The 15393-nt window shown below is 42.0% G+C and overlaps 1 protein-coding gene across 1 annotated transcript in view; it reads left to right on the top strand.

Annotated features, from left to right (window-relative positions):
• Nucleotides 1-4745: 4745 nt before the first annotated feature.
• Nucleotides 4746-15393, top strand: part of LOC134531416 (regulator of nonsense transcripts 1) — a 55363-nt gene continuing 44715 nt past the window's right edge. The window contains exons 1-2 of the mRNA XM_063367120.1: nt 4746-5072; nt 9060-9170. Of these exons, the coding sequence (XP_063223190.1) occupies nt 4893-5072; nt 9060-9170 (291 nt within the window). The 5' untranslated portion in view covers nt 4746-4892. The remainder of the gene's footprint in view (nt 5073-9059; nt 9171-15393) is intronic.

Raw genomic sequence — 15393 nt, 5'->3', positions numbered from 1 at the left:
TCCTTCACCTCAGTCACCAGGTAGGGGTCCCAGACCGCCGCCGCATACTCCAACATTGGCCTGACCAATGTGGAGTATGCCTTCTCCTTTGTCCTCCTCCCAGCTCCCTGCAGGGTCCTACCAAGCAACCCCAGCGCCTGCCTTCCCCTCCTGACCACCCCCTCTATGTGCTCCGCCCATCCTAGGTCATTTTTCAGTGTCACCCCCAGGTACTTATATCCTGCTGCCTCTCTTATCTCCTGCCCCTTCCAGTAATATACATTTCGTGTGACTTTCCTCCTCTTTGTAAATCTGACAACTTTTGTCTTACCAACATTCAAGGACATTCCATTTTTCTCCGTCCATTGCTCCAACCTTATCAAGTCCTCTGCTAAACATCCCCCTTCCCCCACAACCTCATACACTACACAGTCATCTGCAAATAGCCTCCATCTGGCTTTCATGCCCTCCCCCAGATCGTTTATCATAATTGTGAACAACAGAGGCCCCAGCACACTCCCCTGTGGCACCCCCGACGTCACTTCCCCCTCCTCGGAGCTTTCCTCACCCACTCTCACTCTTTGTCTCCTATTCCTCAGGAAATCACCCACCCAGTTTACCACCCTTCCATCCCTCACCAGCAACTCAACCTTTTCCATTAACCTCCTATGGGGGACCTTATCAAACGCCTTTTCAAAATCTATAAAGATTGCATCTATCTGCTTCCCCCCGTCCACCGCTTCCACCAGGTCTTCCAACAGCCCAGCCATCTGGGTCTCGCATGAGAACCCCATCCTGAATCCATGCTGCCTGTTATCCACCCACCCCAGATCTTCCATTTCCCCCTTTACGTACCTTCCTACCAACCTATCCATCACTTTTCCTACACAGGACGTCAAACTGACCGGCCTGTAACTTCCTGGCTCCGCCTTATCATTTCCCCCCTTGTAGATGGGAACTACCACTGCCTCCTTCCATTCCATTGGTAGTTTCCCCTCCTCCAGAGACTGCTTGAAAACCTCCAACAGGTACTTCCCAATCTCCCTATCACCCAACTTCAAATGACTATTCCCTATACCATCTGGCCCAGCTGCCTTTCTCCCTTTCAACCTCCTGATCACCTTAATTACATCTGTCAGTCGCAGCTCAAAGGCCTTCCTGCCCATTAAACTGTCGTCCTCTTTACCCTCCCATGCCTCCCCCTTTGTAAATACTGCCAGATATTGCTCCTGCAGTAAGTCTGCCTTTTCCCTGTCCTCTGTATATTCCTGCCCCCCTCCTCCTCTGAGAACCCCTATTCCCTCCTCACCCTTCACTCTTCTTATGTATCTGTAGAGCTCCGTCCCATTTACCGTCCCCCCTTCCCCCATCAGCTGTTCCATGTAAGCATCCCTTGCTTCCCGCGATTTCCTCCCTAGTTCCTTCCCAAGCGCCTTCATTTCCGCCTCTATCTCCTCTCCCCCAAGCTTCCTTGCCCTCGCATGCAGCCTCCTACATTTCCTTTTCAACACTTTCAACTCCCTTCCATAGTAGGGAGGGTCACCTCCTTGGCCTACCCTCCTCTGAGGTACAAAACGTGTAGCCATCTGCAGCAGAATATTTCTTAAGGCAGCCCATCTACCTTCGAGGTCCTCTATATCTACCCATCTACTGTATTCCCCCTTCAGGAATGCCTCTGCCCCCACTCTATCAGCCTTACCCCAACAGTTTACCACGTTTCCCCTCCTTACCCTTTTCTACCTCCAGCCCACGTCTAACTCCACTACTGGGATCCTGTGGTCACTGATGCCCTCCATTACCACACTTCCCCTGACCGCCTCCATTGGTCTCACAAGTACCACATCCAACAGGTTCCCGTCATCCTGCTCTCCTCTCCTGGCACCTTTTCTGGTGCTTTCAGTCACCACCTGCTCCAGTCCTCTGTTTGCCAGTTGAGATGCCCATCTCTGTTCCCTTGACCCCATCCCCTCCGGTTCCTTTTCCCATGCCACCCCTGGCATGTTCAGATCCCCCGCCACTATCACCCACTTGCCTTCCCCTAGCATGTCCAACCTGTCCTGCACCTCCCGTATGGCTTCATCCCCTTGCCCTGGTGGCCGGTACACCGCAATCAGCCGTACATTTTTCTCTCCTACCTGGAACTGCATCTCCAATAACTCCGCTCTCCCCCCAACCCATACAACCCTACCACAGAGTCCCTCTCGCATGCACACCATTACCCCTCCTCCATTCCTGTTTCTGTCCCTTCTAAATATTTCAAAGTGTGCTCTCTTCAGTTCCCCATCTCTAATTTCCTCGTCCAACCATGTCTCCACCGCTACAATGATATCCGCCCCATAGGCTTCCACCCTGCCCCAGAACTCCTCCACCTTCTTATATATACTTCTACAGTTTATAACTGCGACTTTTACATATTGGCATTTTCCCCTTTGCGCCTCTGTCCCTTCCGCCCTGATACGAGTGCCCCTTCCCCTTAGAACCCCGATTTCCAGCACTCTTGCAGCCCTATCCAACTCCACCCCCCTCTTTCCTCCTTCCTCGCTCCCCGTCCAACCAATCTGAGTTTTGTTGACTTTAGCTGTCACCTCCTCCCTAGCATTGCTATCAGCACTATATTCACAATCACCCCCCTTCTCTCCACCTTCCTCACTATCTAGTTGCTATCTTCTTCCCTGCTGCTCAAACCTTGCCCTTTCCAAATGGCCAGAAGTCTCCCTTCCTAGCAGGTCTCCTAGCATCCATTTTACCCTCTCTGTTAGGTGAACCTGATCCCTGCCCACACAGTCCTGCCCCACCCATTTCCTGCTATCTACCAACATGGCTCCCAAGTCCCTACACACCCTCTCATACAACTCGCTGACCGCCGCAGCCTTGACATAGTTTATACCCCTCCTTACTAGTACCCCACTGACCACAACTCTGGCTACAGGGAACTTCTCCTTCACCTTGCCCACTAGCCCCCTCATATCCTCCTCTACTTCCCTCCCCACCGCTCTACCAGCCACATCATTTCCCCCTACATGAACAACCACCACCTTAACTTTACTGCTTCCTTTCATGCAGCCTACCCTCTCCCCCAAGTTCCTAATCTTTGCACCCCCAAACGCAGCTTTATATATACTTCCTTTCCCCACCCCCTGCAATTCTACCCCCTTCACAATAGAGCTGCCCAGGAAAATCACTTCGGGCTCCTGTCTAACTATTGTACCCCTTTTCGTATCCCTGCCCTCTTCATGCCTGTTCACATCTACGTTGCTTGTACCCACAGCCTTACTGCCGGCCTCCTCCCGCACCCTCCTTGCTACCCCTTCATTCTGCAACCTGACACCTGTTTCCTGAACTTCCCCAGTACATGCCTCTGCATATGTGGCCTTAACAGCTTGAGTCCTTACTTTCTCCCTCCCTTCTAGCTCCTCCACCCTCCTGCGCAGCCTATCTACCTCCACATCTGCCTCCTTTCTCATCTGCCTTTCCTTCTCAACTTCCTCCTTTGTCCTCTTCAGCTCGCACTCCAGCCTTTCGACCCTTACTAACACACTTCTCAACCCATCCTCCCTTTTTACTTCTTCCTCTACCCTCTCTAATCTATGTTTTATTTCCATCTCCTTCCTGTACAACACCTCACCTAATCCTTCTTCCAAATCGACTTCCCTCCTTGTCCCACTCAGACCCTCAACAATCTTTCCTCCCAGAATATCACCAATGAAATTGAGTGCCCAGTCCTTACCCACATCTACATTCCCTCCTTCCCTCTGAGTTCCTGACACCCCACCTACCATCTCCTGGCTACCACTGCTTCTTGCCATTGCCACTACACTTCCTGAACCCTTGTTATCCTTGTCACAATCCTTACACATCCACTCCTGCCCCAGACTACCCAGCTCCCCCTCCTCTAGTCCTGCACACTCCGTATGGACCCAGCCTTCGCATTTGTCACACCGTACACCACTCTCTCCATCTTTCCACACCTTTTTACAACCCACACATTTAAGCTTCGACTTACATTTCACCCTACCCATTTTGTCACAATTCACTATTCTACACTAACCTATTACCCAAATAACTTAAATAATATATAATCCTACTGTAATAACCAACAGATAATCCTACACCTTAGATCTTATTTCTACTCTAATTAAACGGCCACGTGGCGACCGCAAATCAACACAACACTACTACCTCCTTATGCAAAAGATTAAACACTAAAACCCTTAATTCTTATATACATTGATACAAAATACATAATGTTACGCTGCTATCTTAGTATACTCCCTTCTCAACTCCTTTGTACTCCTATAATTCCACCATTTCCGCAGAGCTCAATTCCACATCACATTACTTGCCCGCCATCTTTACCGATAATCCCATCTTTACCTTCTAGACTAATCAGAATTCAAAATAGTTCGAAATTGCTAAGTAAACGAAATCTATAAAAACAACGGGCAAATCGAATTTGTTTTTTCAAATAATTTATCTTAAATAAATCATACACACATATGAACCATTGAGAAAAATAAAGCCTGCCAATTTTCCATGTACAATGTGTACCTTGACTGTACATAACCGTGCCACGTATTTGAAACTAGATTTGTCATAATTGATTTCGTAAGGTTAACTTGAATTTTTTTTTTTTTCAAATCTTTATGAAAGCTTTACAATGTTCTAACAAAGACATGTTTCATTAAAAAAAAAAGGTAGTGTTATTATGTTTTAGATCACTATAGTTTAATGTCCATTCGGTTCGTTTTCTATGGTAGTATTTATGATGACGTAATTTTAAGAAACGAGGTTCGAGGATATGGCGGCTGGGCATATGTAATAGTATTCACGTCTACCTAAAATTTTGTAAAATTTGATATTTCTTATTTGGCTGTTGTGTTAAGGTTATTTTAGAGGTATTTTTAGCGTGGAAAATGAGTGTTGACGCATATGGCCCAAGCTCTCAGACGCTGACGTTTTTGGATACCGAGGAAGGGGATTTGATTGGCGCTGATACTCAAGGATCCGAGTTTGATTTTACTGATTTTACTTTACCTTCTCAAAGTCAGACGCAGGCATCTCAGCTTGATTCCAGAATACAGTCATCGAAACAGGCAAGTGGAATATTTTAGATCTCTTTTTTTTTTTTTTTTTTTTCTCGGGAATCTTAAATCATGTACATATTGGTCTGGCACTTCATGTTATGTAGGTTTACATTTGCGTTTTGTCAAAGTCGTCAAAAGATTTATGTCAAATTGCATTTTGATTCCATTAGGAGGGGAGAGGAAATTGAAGAGGCCAAACGTTATGAATATTTAGGAAACCTTTGGTGGAGGGATCAAGCAGGTCTGACGCTTGCTGGGGAGGGTACTTCAGCAGTGTACTGAAGGAGCATGCATATATCGTGTTGCGCCTCATGCTGAGTATGTTGCGAAATAATCAAGGTGGTGGAGGCTAATAGGAGGTAGACAGAGATGTTAATTTGAGTACCGGTTATGGAGTGTGAGAGGGTCGCAGGATTAAGAGAGTGAAATCTAGAAGTAGGAGTGAGGTCTCCAAATTGCAACCTGGTTTGTGCCCAATAGTAGCAGGGTTCAGTTAATTTGAATGAAATATTTTTTCTCTCTAATTTGCCTGTTTGGACACAACCAATGTTGCTTAATTTTCTTAGTAATTAGAGGTTTATTTAAAATTTCTATTACATAGATTGTGAAATATGTAGTACGTTAGTGGGAAGGAAATTAAAAAGATCAGGGGAATTGTGTAGTAGCATTAAAAAAAATTGTTTACACTGAAATAATTAAATCTGCTGAAAGATTTAGTCATCAGTGATTTCAATATTTTTCCATAGATATTTACTTGTTTATAATGTGCTAAAACAGTTTTTTTTTTTTACCTTTCTAGAATCTGTTTTCTATAAAAAAAACAATTTCATGAGAAAATTCATACACTGACACAATATTACCTATTATATTATGGAATGAACATAACCAACTGTTCATATGATTTTACATGTGCCTAACCTAACCAAACTTTCAAAGGCTTTTACAGTATTTTAAATATAGCTAATGTAACGTAACTTAATAAACTGTTAGTTTTATTTGCAATTACTTACTTAGACATGCGAAAACCTACCCGCCTAAAAAAGTGGTAAAAAACGAAGTTATTGGAATATTTTAATACTTTAGTAAGAATTTATGTGTTATTTTTTAATAAATTACCTAATATTAATCAAAATATAGCAAAAGGAATATATTGACATAACTACACCATAATATTAAAAATGCACATCAAACAAAATTCACTTTTTTTCGTGACACTGTAAACTGTTAGCATTGTACATATACACAAATATTTTTTAAAATTTCCATTGTACCATTGTTCCATGGAATTTTAAGATCAATTGGTAGGTAATATCATGCATATTATCACAGTAAATACTGTGTAAAATCATTATAAATTGCACCACAACATACCACAAATGTGGCTCAATTCTAGATTGTGATACCAGTGTAAAAAAAAGTAGGATAAAGCGAATGATGTCATGGAAGTCAGCCAATGGTACAAAGGAAAATTTTTGAGTGTAGTATCAGCAAAATAGCAGAAGACAAAATAACACCATGGAAAAAAAGACAAATGAAAGTGTGAGTTTTGGAGTGATAGTTGTGGTCATTTGTATGAGGAAGAGTGAATTAATTAGTTGAATATCATTATAAATTTAATAAAAAAGCACCAATAAGCATTAGTAAGAAATTAGAAATTTGTTGGATATGTGGGGTAATGAATGTAGTGACATGTGACAAGGAATGTTGTATTTATTTATGTTGTACGGTATCAGTTTAACGGTACAGTCTAGAAAGAGAATGTGTGGCTGTGATTGTAGTAGTGACCGTCTCTGTTTCACGATATCAAATAAATTAAGAGGAGGAATGGCAAATTGGTTTTGGTTAAATTTAATAGCTACTAGAGATATGTTGACAGAAAACTATTATTGCCAAAACACTAAGAAAGGTGGGTTTTTTTAATTGCTTGTAAATGTGATTTTTAGTGTTATGTGAATTTCGTTTCTAGTGTTAGGTGAGAGGTGTGTCGTGTGTTTAATTTGCGATGTTAGGTGAAATGGTTGCTTTGGTTCAGTGAATAATAAAAGTTAATAGGTAATGTAAAAATGGCTCGTTTTCCTGTAGGTTAGTTGTGCAATAGTTGAAGTGATAAAAACAAAGTGAAAGGTGTGGTGGGGGTAGGTTGGCTTGTAAAAAAACTTTTGCATATTTCATTTTAGTAAATTTGTAAATTATTAGTGGAAGGTATCATAAAGAAGACTAAATTTCTACAAGGTTTAGTTTGTTTTGCAATAGCGGGATTTCATTTGTATAAAATTCTATTTTGCAATACCAGTGTTTAATTTTTGAAAAGTGAGACTTTTCAGTATAATATTTCTTCAGTATTGTAAGCTAGAATATAGTTCCAACCTGTCAACTCTATTTTTTGATACCGGCATTTCTTTACTCATAATTTCACAATTTTCATTCTACTTTTATTTTTCAGTAAAATGAATTTTTATTATAAACAGGGCACAATGTTAATTTTTCCGATACAGCCATAATTTGTAATGTTTACAGACATATTTTTATTGAAACTGAAAAATTAGTATATAGCAAAATCGAATAGTGTTTTTTTTGGAGGGTGGGGGGAGATTATATTCTAGTTTAGGCTACCGGAAAAATATAATATTTAAAAAATGAAATGTGTGATAAATAGTGTGTTTATTGTTTTCCGCCCAAAACCCCTACATTCGCACGCTTGTCCCATAAGAAAGCAAGGGTGGTAATGATGTAAGCGATGCCATATTGGTGACATCATCAGTAATTTTATGGTATGATCTAGAATAGTTCGCTATAAGTTTATTTTTATGTAATTTTTTTAATGACAAGTTTAATTCTTACCTTCCTGGTTTTCCTGCAGGTATTTCAACTTTATACATAGAGGACCACATTTATTAAATATCATCTTGGTTATAAGCATATTTTGGGATTAGAATATATTATGTTTGTGAGATATTTTTTTTAGATTATTCCATAGTAAGCTAGTTTTTTTTATATAGAAATTTTGTTATACATATTTATATTTTCTTCTGTATTAGAGAATTGCAACCTTTTTGATGAGAATGCATTGCTACATTTTATTGCTTTTTTGTTCTATTTTAGTTTATGATAAAAAATATTGTTTGGCCAATCATACTGAAATGTTTGGCATGCATTTTAAATATGATACACAAAATTGGAATATTTTTAAGATCTCTAGAATCCCAACTGTTCTGGCGGATAATTTGATACCCACATAGTAGAAGTTTAGGGGTATTAAAGACGTCAGCGTACTGTACCTCTGTCGAAGTTTGAAACTTAGCCAAATATCTGTGTTACAATTTTCAAGAACTCTGAAGCAAGCATTAATACTTAAGAAGTTTTCATAATATAGCATAAAACATGAGTTCAATAATTTTGTAAGAACTAATTTCTATATTTTATGAATTTCAAAATCTCTGAAAACAATGTTTAGCTAGATATTGCAATTGAGGAATCACCGATGTCCACATTAATGTGCTTTCGGGATTATTCTGGTGTATGCACAAGAAACTGCGTATTTTAAATTTCCATCATTATGCACATGACAATATGATGGGAAATTTAAGTTTACATAGTTTAAACAAACCAGTGCAAAAAATAATTTTTCGATTAGAAACTACAAACAATATCACAACAAACCATAAGTATTTCTATGATTTTTTTGATTAAGACCTAATTAACATTTTGAAATAGCTGTTAAAATCCATAGTTACCAATCGTAATTGTGTGAGTTCAGTAAGTGTGTGGATTGAAGTTTTGGCAAACACTGATTCTATTATGGGAGTAAATGGATTACACATATATCTCTCGAAAGTAATGATTTAAGTTTGAAAGTGTCTTTGCTATTGTCAAAGCTCTACATGTTACAGGTAAATTATTCTGGGTTTTTTCAATTATTTTAGTGGTTCTTCCTTTCCAACTTTGGCATGTGAAAAATACTTGAATACAATTTCCAATATGTTATGTCACTTCCAGATAAATGGAGACTTGGTGGAAAACTCGCTGGATGCAGATATTACTTCGACCTCGAAAGCTCTAGGGGAGCTCCAGTTTGAAGAAGATGACGATGAAGCTTATTATAATAAAGTGAGTTGAACTGTGAATTGTTTTGCAGATTCACAACTTAATTTATTGTAAAGGTTTGCAATTCTGGTATCGTTTACATAGCAGAGAGAATGAATGTATTTGCTGTTGCTGTGAGCATATCCATAGAATAGCCATTTTCTTGCATCTTGAAACACAGTTTGTAAAGTCTATAGGGCTTCTGTGAGTGCTAGTTGCACCATTGAGGTGATTTAGGTTCATATCATGAATTGCACAATAATCGTAATTTGTCATGTAAGTTCACGTTAGCTCTTTTATGGTTCATCTAGTGAACTGACTCATTGCTTGGTTCACTGATGTGAGTGGAGTTCAGTTTTCATTTCTATTATGGCGTTTTTGTTTTTGGCAATGTTGTGAGGTTATATGTGATATGTAAGTGTGAATTTAAACTACCATATCTTAATGGCCAAGATCTGGGGTTTTTCCATGGATGCAAAAAGCGATAAACAACGCATGGAGTTCCTATATCGTCAACAGATAGCATAATGCATAAGTGGGCCAATTGTTTCATGGAATTTTTCATTGCTCGCTTGCAAAGAGAAGGATGGAGTATAGAATAAAAAAAATTTGCAACGTTTCCAGTATTTCTTTTATTACTTGATATATGGATTTGCAAATAAATACATCCGTAGTTTACATAAAATATGTCTGAGAAGAACCAAACAGGTTCAATAGTAAATTCAGTTGTGAGCTACGCTCTTGCAAACCAGTTTACTTTGCTACTGTTTATGGCTGTGCCTTTGTCTGGGCTTACAAGTACTTAGGTAGTGCACATGTATATCTTTTTCATTGGTAAAGCTTAGTGTGGTTTATAGCCTAAGAAGAAAAGGGAGGGTTGTCTGTAAAGTTGGTTTACGGACGATAATTTTACGTGATAACGTCATATCAAATTTTTTAAATTGCTGCTGTGTAGAAAGCCCGCCTTAACCTGTTTGATATTTTCTCGCACAGTGGTTGGCCGGTTCTTTCACGCTCGGCTCAGGCGGAACGTGACCGTGAGTCACGCTTTTTCGTGCGTGCAGCCGGCGTTCATCGATTCATAAGACGTTATCACGTAAAAAAAAATTTTCCCTCAAACTCTTTACAAAAATCTACCAAGATAACTGAAGTCGAGATCAACTTTGATTACGGAGTCTTTTATATTTTTTTTTTGTTTTTCTGTTTTGTGTCGCGTATATGTGATTGATTTCGTCTCCTTAGCTTCCTTGTTTGTCTTTTGTTCCATTTTGTTCTGTAATTACGTAATCTTTTATTTTTTTTTGTTCTTCTGTTTTTGTCACGTATATTTGATTGGTTGCATCTTCTTAGCTTCCTTGCTGTTTGTCTTTTGTTCCATTGTTCTGTAATTACGCAATCTTTTATTTTTTTTGTTCTTCTGTTTTTGGTCACGTATGTTTGATTGGTTTCATCTCCTTAGTTTCTGTTATAGCGCGATCATTGAGTGGACTGTATTCGAAAACGATTACAGATGCCATTATACTACAACAATTTAACGGTGAGGCTACACCATAGTATTACTCACCGCCATGATGAAAAATATGACTGACTTCCGGCTGGAAGTCCAGGGCTGCCAACTATTGGCAGAGGATGCTGAATAATGGTTGCCACTACACAGCAGCGCGGGAAATACAAATTTGAAGTATTCAGAGTCTTCTCAGAAGCACTGATTACGTTGAGGTCTAATAAATGTTACTAACACGAAATTACACACACTAATATACAGTCTGAACATTCCGCCCACCTTGAAACGTCATTTCAACACAATGGTAGGGGACAGAGTTTGACCACTGGGCGTTTGAGAGATCCAGTGATGGTGCGCACAGTAGCCACTCTTGCCACACCATCCTTTCCAGGGTGAAGGTCCTGGATACTCCCCAGGCGCCACTGAAGAGGTGGTGATCTCTCTTCTTTCAGCAGCACGAGCTGATGGGGTACAAGAGGCGTTGCTGGTTTGTGCCACTTATGTCGCTGTTGCAAAGTGTGCAGATAGTCTCTGTGCCAGCGATGCCAGAAATCCTGCTGTAGCCGCTCCACAAGCTGCCAACGATTTAGATGATTTAGCGGAACATTCTGAAGATCAGGCTCTGGCAATGTTACCAATGGTTCCAATGTCAAGAAATGACCAGTAGTCAACGCATTGACGTCGTTGGGGTCGCTGCTCAATGGACACAACGGTCGGGAATTCAAGGTGGCTTCCACCTGGACCAGTACACTGTACAACTCTTCATACGTCAACACCTGCTCACCAATCACTTTATGAAGATGGGTTTTGAAAGTCTTGACTCCAGCCTCCCAGAAGCCTCCGAAGTGAGGAGCGGCAGGTGGGTTGAAGTGCCATGTAATACCAAGCTGAGACACGGCATCCGTGATGGCTTGTTGATGACCAGGTGACGACACTAGCTGTTGAAGCTCCTTGAGGTGATTGTGTGCTCCCACAAAGTTTGTGCCACAATCTGAGTAAATGTCTGAAAATCTTCCTCGCCTACCAATGAAGCGCTTGTAAGCAGCAAGAAATGCCTCAGTGGATAGATCAGAGGTCAGTTCAACGTGGACGGCTTTGGTGGCACAGCATACAAAGATACAAAAATAAGCCTTCAAGATGGGTGCCCTGCGCACTCTAGCAAGTTTGATGAGAAATGGTCCAGCATAGTCGACTCCTGACTTAGCAAAGGGCTTGATCTGCTGAACCCTCATGGCTGGAAGATCTCCCATCCGAGGTTGAGCAAAGGAGGGTCTTTGCCTGAAGCAGCGCAAGCATGTACGCAGTAAGCGAGTAATGGCATCCTTGTCACCCAAGATCCAAAACTGTTCCCTCAGAATACCTCTGAGTGTCTGAACTCCTGGATGATTATTTTTGTCGTGATAATGGCGTATGATGAGATCAGTCAGAGGATCGGATTTCGGCAGAAGCAATGGGTGTTTGTGCTCAAATGGGACTGTAGCTTGAGGCAGTCTGCCACCCACCCTAACCAATCCATGCTCATCCAGAAAGGGTACTAGTTTTCGAATTTGGGAAGAAGTGCAACGAGCTCTCCGAAGAGCATCAATGTCCCCCTGGAATGAACTAGATTGAGTGCGAAGCAGCCAAAGCCTTAACGCATGATTCAATTCCAAGGGTGTGAGGCTCCCATATACACGTGCTGAGTGGGAAGTACGCAAGTTGTGAATAAAATGCAACATAAATGCTGTGACCCTCAACAACTTGGTAAGACGGCTGAATCTGGTTACCAGATGTTCTAAGTCACGATTGTGGGTCATAGTTTCCAACGTCACAGCCTTGTGTTCCAGAAGGACTGGGTCCGCTTCAACAGCGTGTTGGGATTTTGGAGGCCAATACTGAGTTGGCTCTTGTAACCATAATGGCCCTGTCCACCACAAGTGGTGGTTTAGCAACTGAGTAGGTAGAAGGCCACCGGAGGCACAGTCCGCCGGATTGTATTCAGATGATACATGTCTCTACCAGGATGAGGGTGTCAAGTCTTGAAGCTCACTTACTCGGTTGGCCACGAAGGTTTTCAACTGGTGCGGAGAGGAGTTAATCCAGGTCAAAACCACTTGAGAGTCTGTCCATGCTGTAACTGAGGACAAACTAAACTCCTTTTGATAGGTTGCAACAACAAGTTTGAGCAAGCGTGCCAGCAATAAGGCACCACACAACTCTAGGCGAGGCAAAGACTGGACCTTGACTGGTGCTATTTTAGACTTTCCGACTCACAAACGAGTGCTGATTCTGTTGTTAGCTTCTATGATGCGTAAGTACACAACAGCAGCAAAGCCTGTCTCAGAACTATCCGAGAAACCATGGATTTCTTATACGCACCCGTCAGAGCCTTGTAGGTGACGAGGAATAGCAACAGCTTTGAGGCAAGGGAGCTCCTGTCTGAATTTCTGCCAACGTTCTGCCAGCTCAGATGGAAGATCAGCGCCCCAATCAATAGTTTGTAACCAGAGAATCTGCAGCAAATGTTTGGCGAACATTAACAGAGGGCAAAGCCAACCAAGTGGGTCAAATATTCTAGCAATCGTCGAAAGGATGGTTCTTTTTGTGGCATAGTTGGAGCTATCCTCAATTTTGTACGTAAATGTGTCTGACGCTGGGCTCCATTGTAGTCCTAAGACTTTGACAATAGCCTGACTATCAGGATCGAAGCTCAACATCTGGGGTGTTTCAACATCTTCATTTGGAAGCCAATCAAGAAGTGCGGGGTGATTGCTCATGAATTTCCTTAGTTTGAAACCACCTTTGGCAAGACAAGAAATAAGTTCCCTTTGAACATCCAGGGCTGAATCAATAGAACTGGACCCTGTAACAACATCGTCTACATAAATGTCAGACAACAGGACTTTAGATGCAAGCGGAAAGGTTGCAACCTCATCCTTAGCCAGCTGCTGTATTGTACTAAGAGCTAGGTATGGGGCTGCAGATACTACATAAGTCACCGTCTTCAAGCGATAGTCTTGAACAGGATCAGTGTCACAAAACCTCCAGACAATGCGTTGGTAATCCTGGTGCCTTTGATGGATAGAAATTTGTCGATACATCTGTTTTATGTCTGCAGTGAATACTACCGCATGTGACCGAAAGCTAAGTAAAACATCAATTATTTCTTTCTGTAGTTTGGGACCAGTAAGTAGGCAGTCATTCAATGATCTCCCAGTGGAGCCCTTAGCCGAGGCATCAAACACCACCCGTAACTTGGTGGTAGAACTGTCAGGCTTAACTACAGCGTGGTGAGGAATGTAGTATGATGGAACTGAATGTGTTTGTTCTGGAGGAACCTTCTCCATGTGTCCTGCAACCAGATAGTCCTTCATGAAGTCTGAGTACATTACTGATACATCGGGATTCCGTTTAAGGCGCCTCTCCACACCATGCAGGCGATTTATGGCTTGAGCACGAGTGTCTCCCAACTCAGGGGATGAGGTGTTGAATGGCAGACATACATTGTAGCGCCCATCCTCCATACGCTTGTGAGATTCGACAAATATTTTCTCACAACGCCTATCTTAAGGTGAATAATGCTTGATGGTGGGGTACTCCTCAACTTCCCAAAATTTCTTCATGACTTCTCCCAATGGAGGGGAGGAACAGATCAAGAAGACAGTGAAGGACTGTGAGTACGCAGGAACTGGCTTAGAAGCTACCCTTCCCATCAAGATCCAGCCAAACACTGAATCTAATGCAACAGGTGGGCCCTCCATGCTGCCCCCTGTAACCAATAGGGGAAACACATCTGCACCGATAAGCAGGTCGATGGGGCCAGGTGTATCAAATGAGGGATCCGCTAGCTTTAAGCTCGAGACTGCCTTGCGTACATCGGGCGATACCACCACACTCGGCAAATTACCAGTTATCCGTGGAAGAATAAATACATCAATAGTGAACTGAGGACCAGTGCTACCAACTGGCATGACTACAATTGAAGCACGAGCCTTAGCAACATTCACTTGGGTGCCTGATAACCCACTGACTGGTAACTGGGTTCTCTCACGATGTAGCCGCAACTTCTGCATGCAGTGCTCAGTAAGGAAGCTAGCCTGACTTGCTGTGTCCAACAAGGCCCTAACAACAATTGGATTACCTGCAGCATCTAAAATCTGCACCTGAGCTGTTAACAACAGAACAGTGTGATCAGCTCTCGCAACGGCTGACGTGACTGAGGAGACTGCGGATATAATTCCTTCAGAAGAAGCTTGGTCAGCATCTGATACCTGTGCTACTTTGTAATGAACATGATCATTTTCAAAATGCAATGAGGTATGATGTCTAATACCACATTTATGACATGAGAAAGTAGATGTGCACTGTTTCGAAAGGTGTGTTTTACCAAGGCAGTTTAAACACAACTTTTCTTTCTTCACAACAGCAAAACGATCCTGAGGGTTCAGGTTATGAAAGTCGGGGCACTGGTGCAACATATGAGATGCACTGCACAAACAGCAAGACTGCGTTGAAGTAAGAAAAGCATTAGTACGGTACTTAGATTGGGTTGGGGGTTTCTGCTTAAAGGGCTGTGTCCCCAAAGTTTTAGCACGAGATGCACCACAGACTACTTCCTGGGCCCTACAGTGCCTTTCCAGAAATGCACAAAAGGAATTAATGTTGGGAAACTCACGACCTAATGTCATCTCCCACTCTACCTGAAGCTTAGAGTCTAGGCGCTTGCTCAGTATAGGGAGCAGGATCATGTCCCAATGGTTTACC

Source organism: Bacillus rossius, chromosome 1, assembly GCF_032445375.1.
Source record: "Bacillus rossius redtenbacheri isolate Brsri chromosome 1, Brsri_v3, whole genome shotgun sequence".
In the NCBI taxonomy this organism is placed as follows: domain Eukaryota; kingdom Metazoa; phylum Arthropoda; class Insecta; order Phasmatodea; family Bacillidae; genus Bacillus; species Bacillus rossius.
This window is presented reverse-complemented; position numbering and strand designations above follow the sequence as displayed.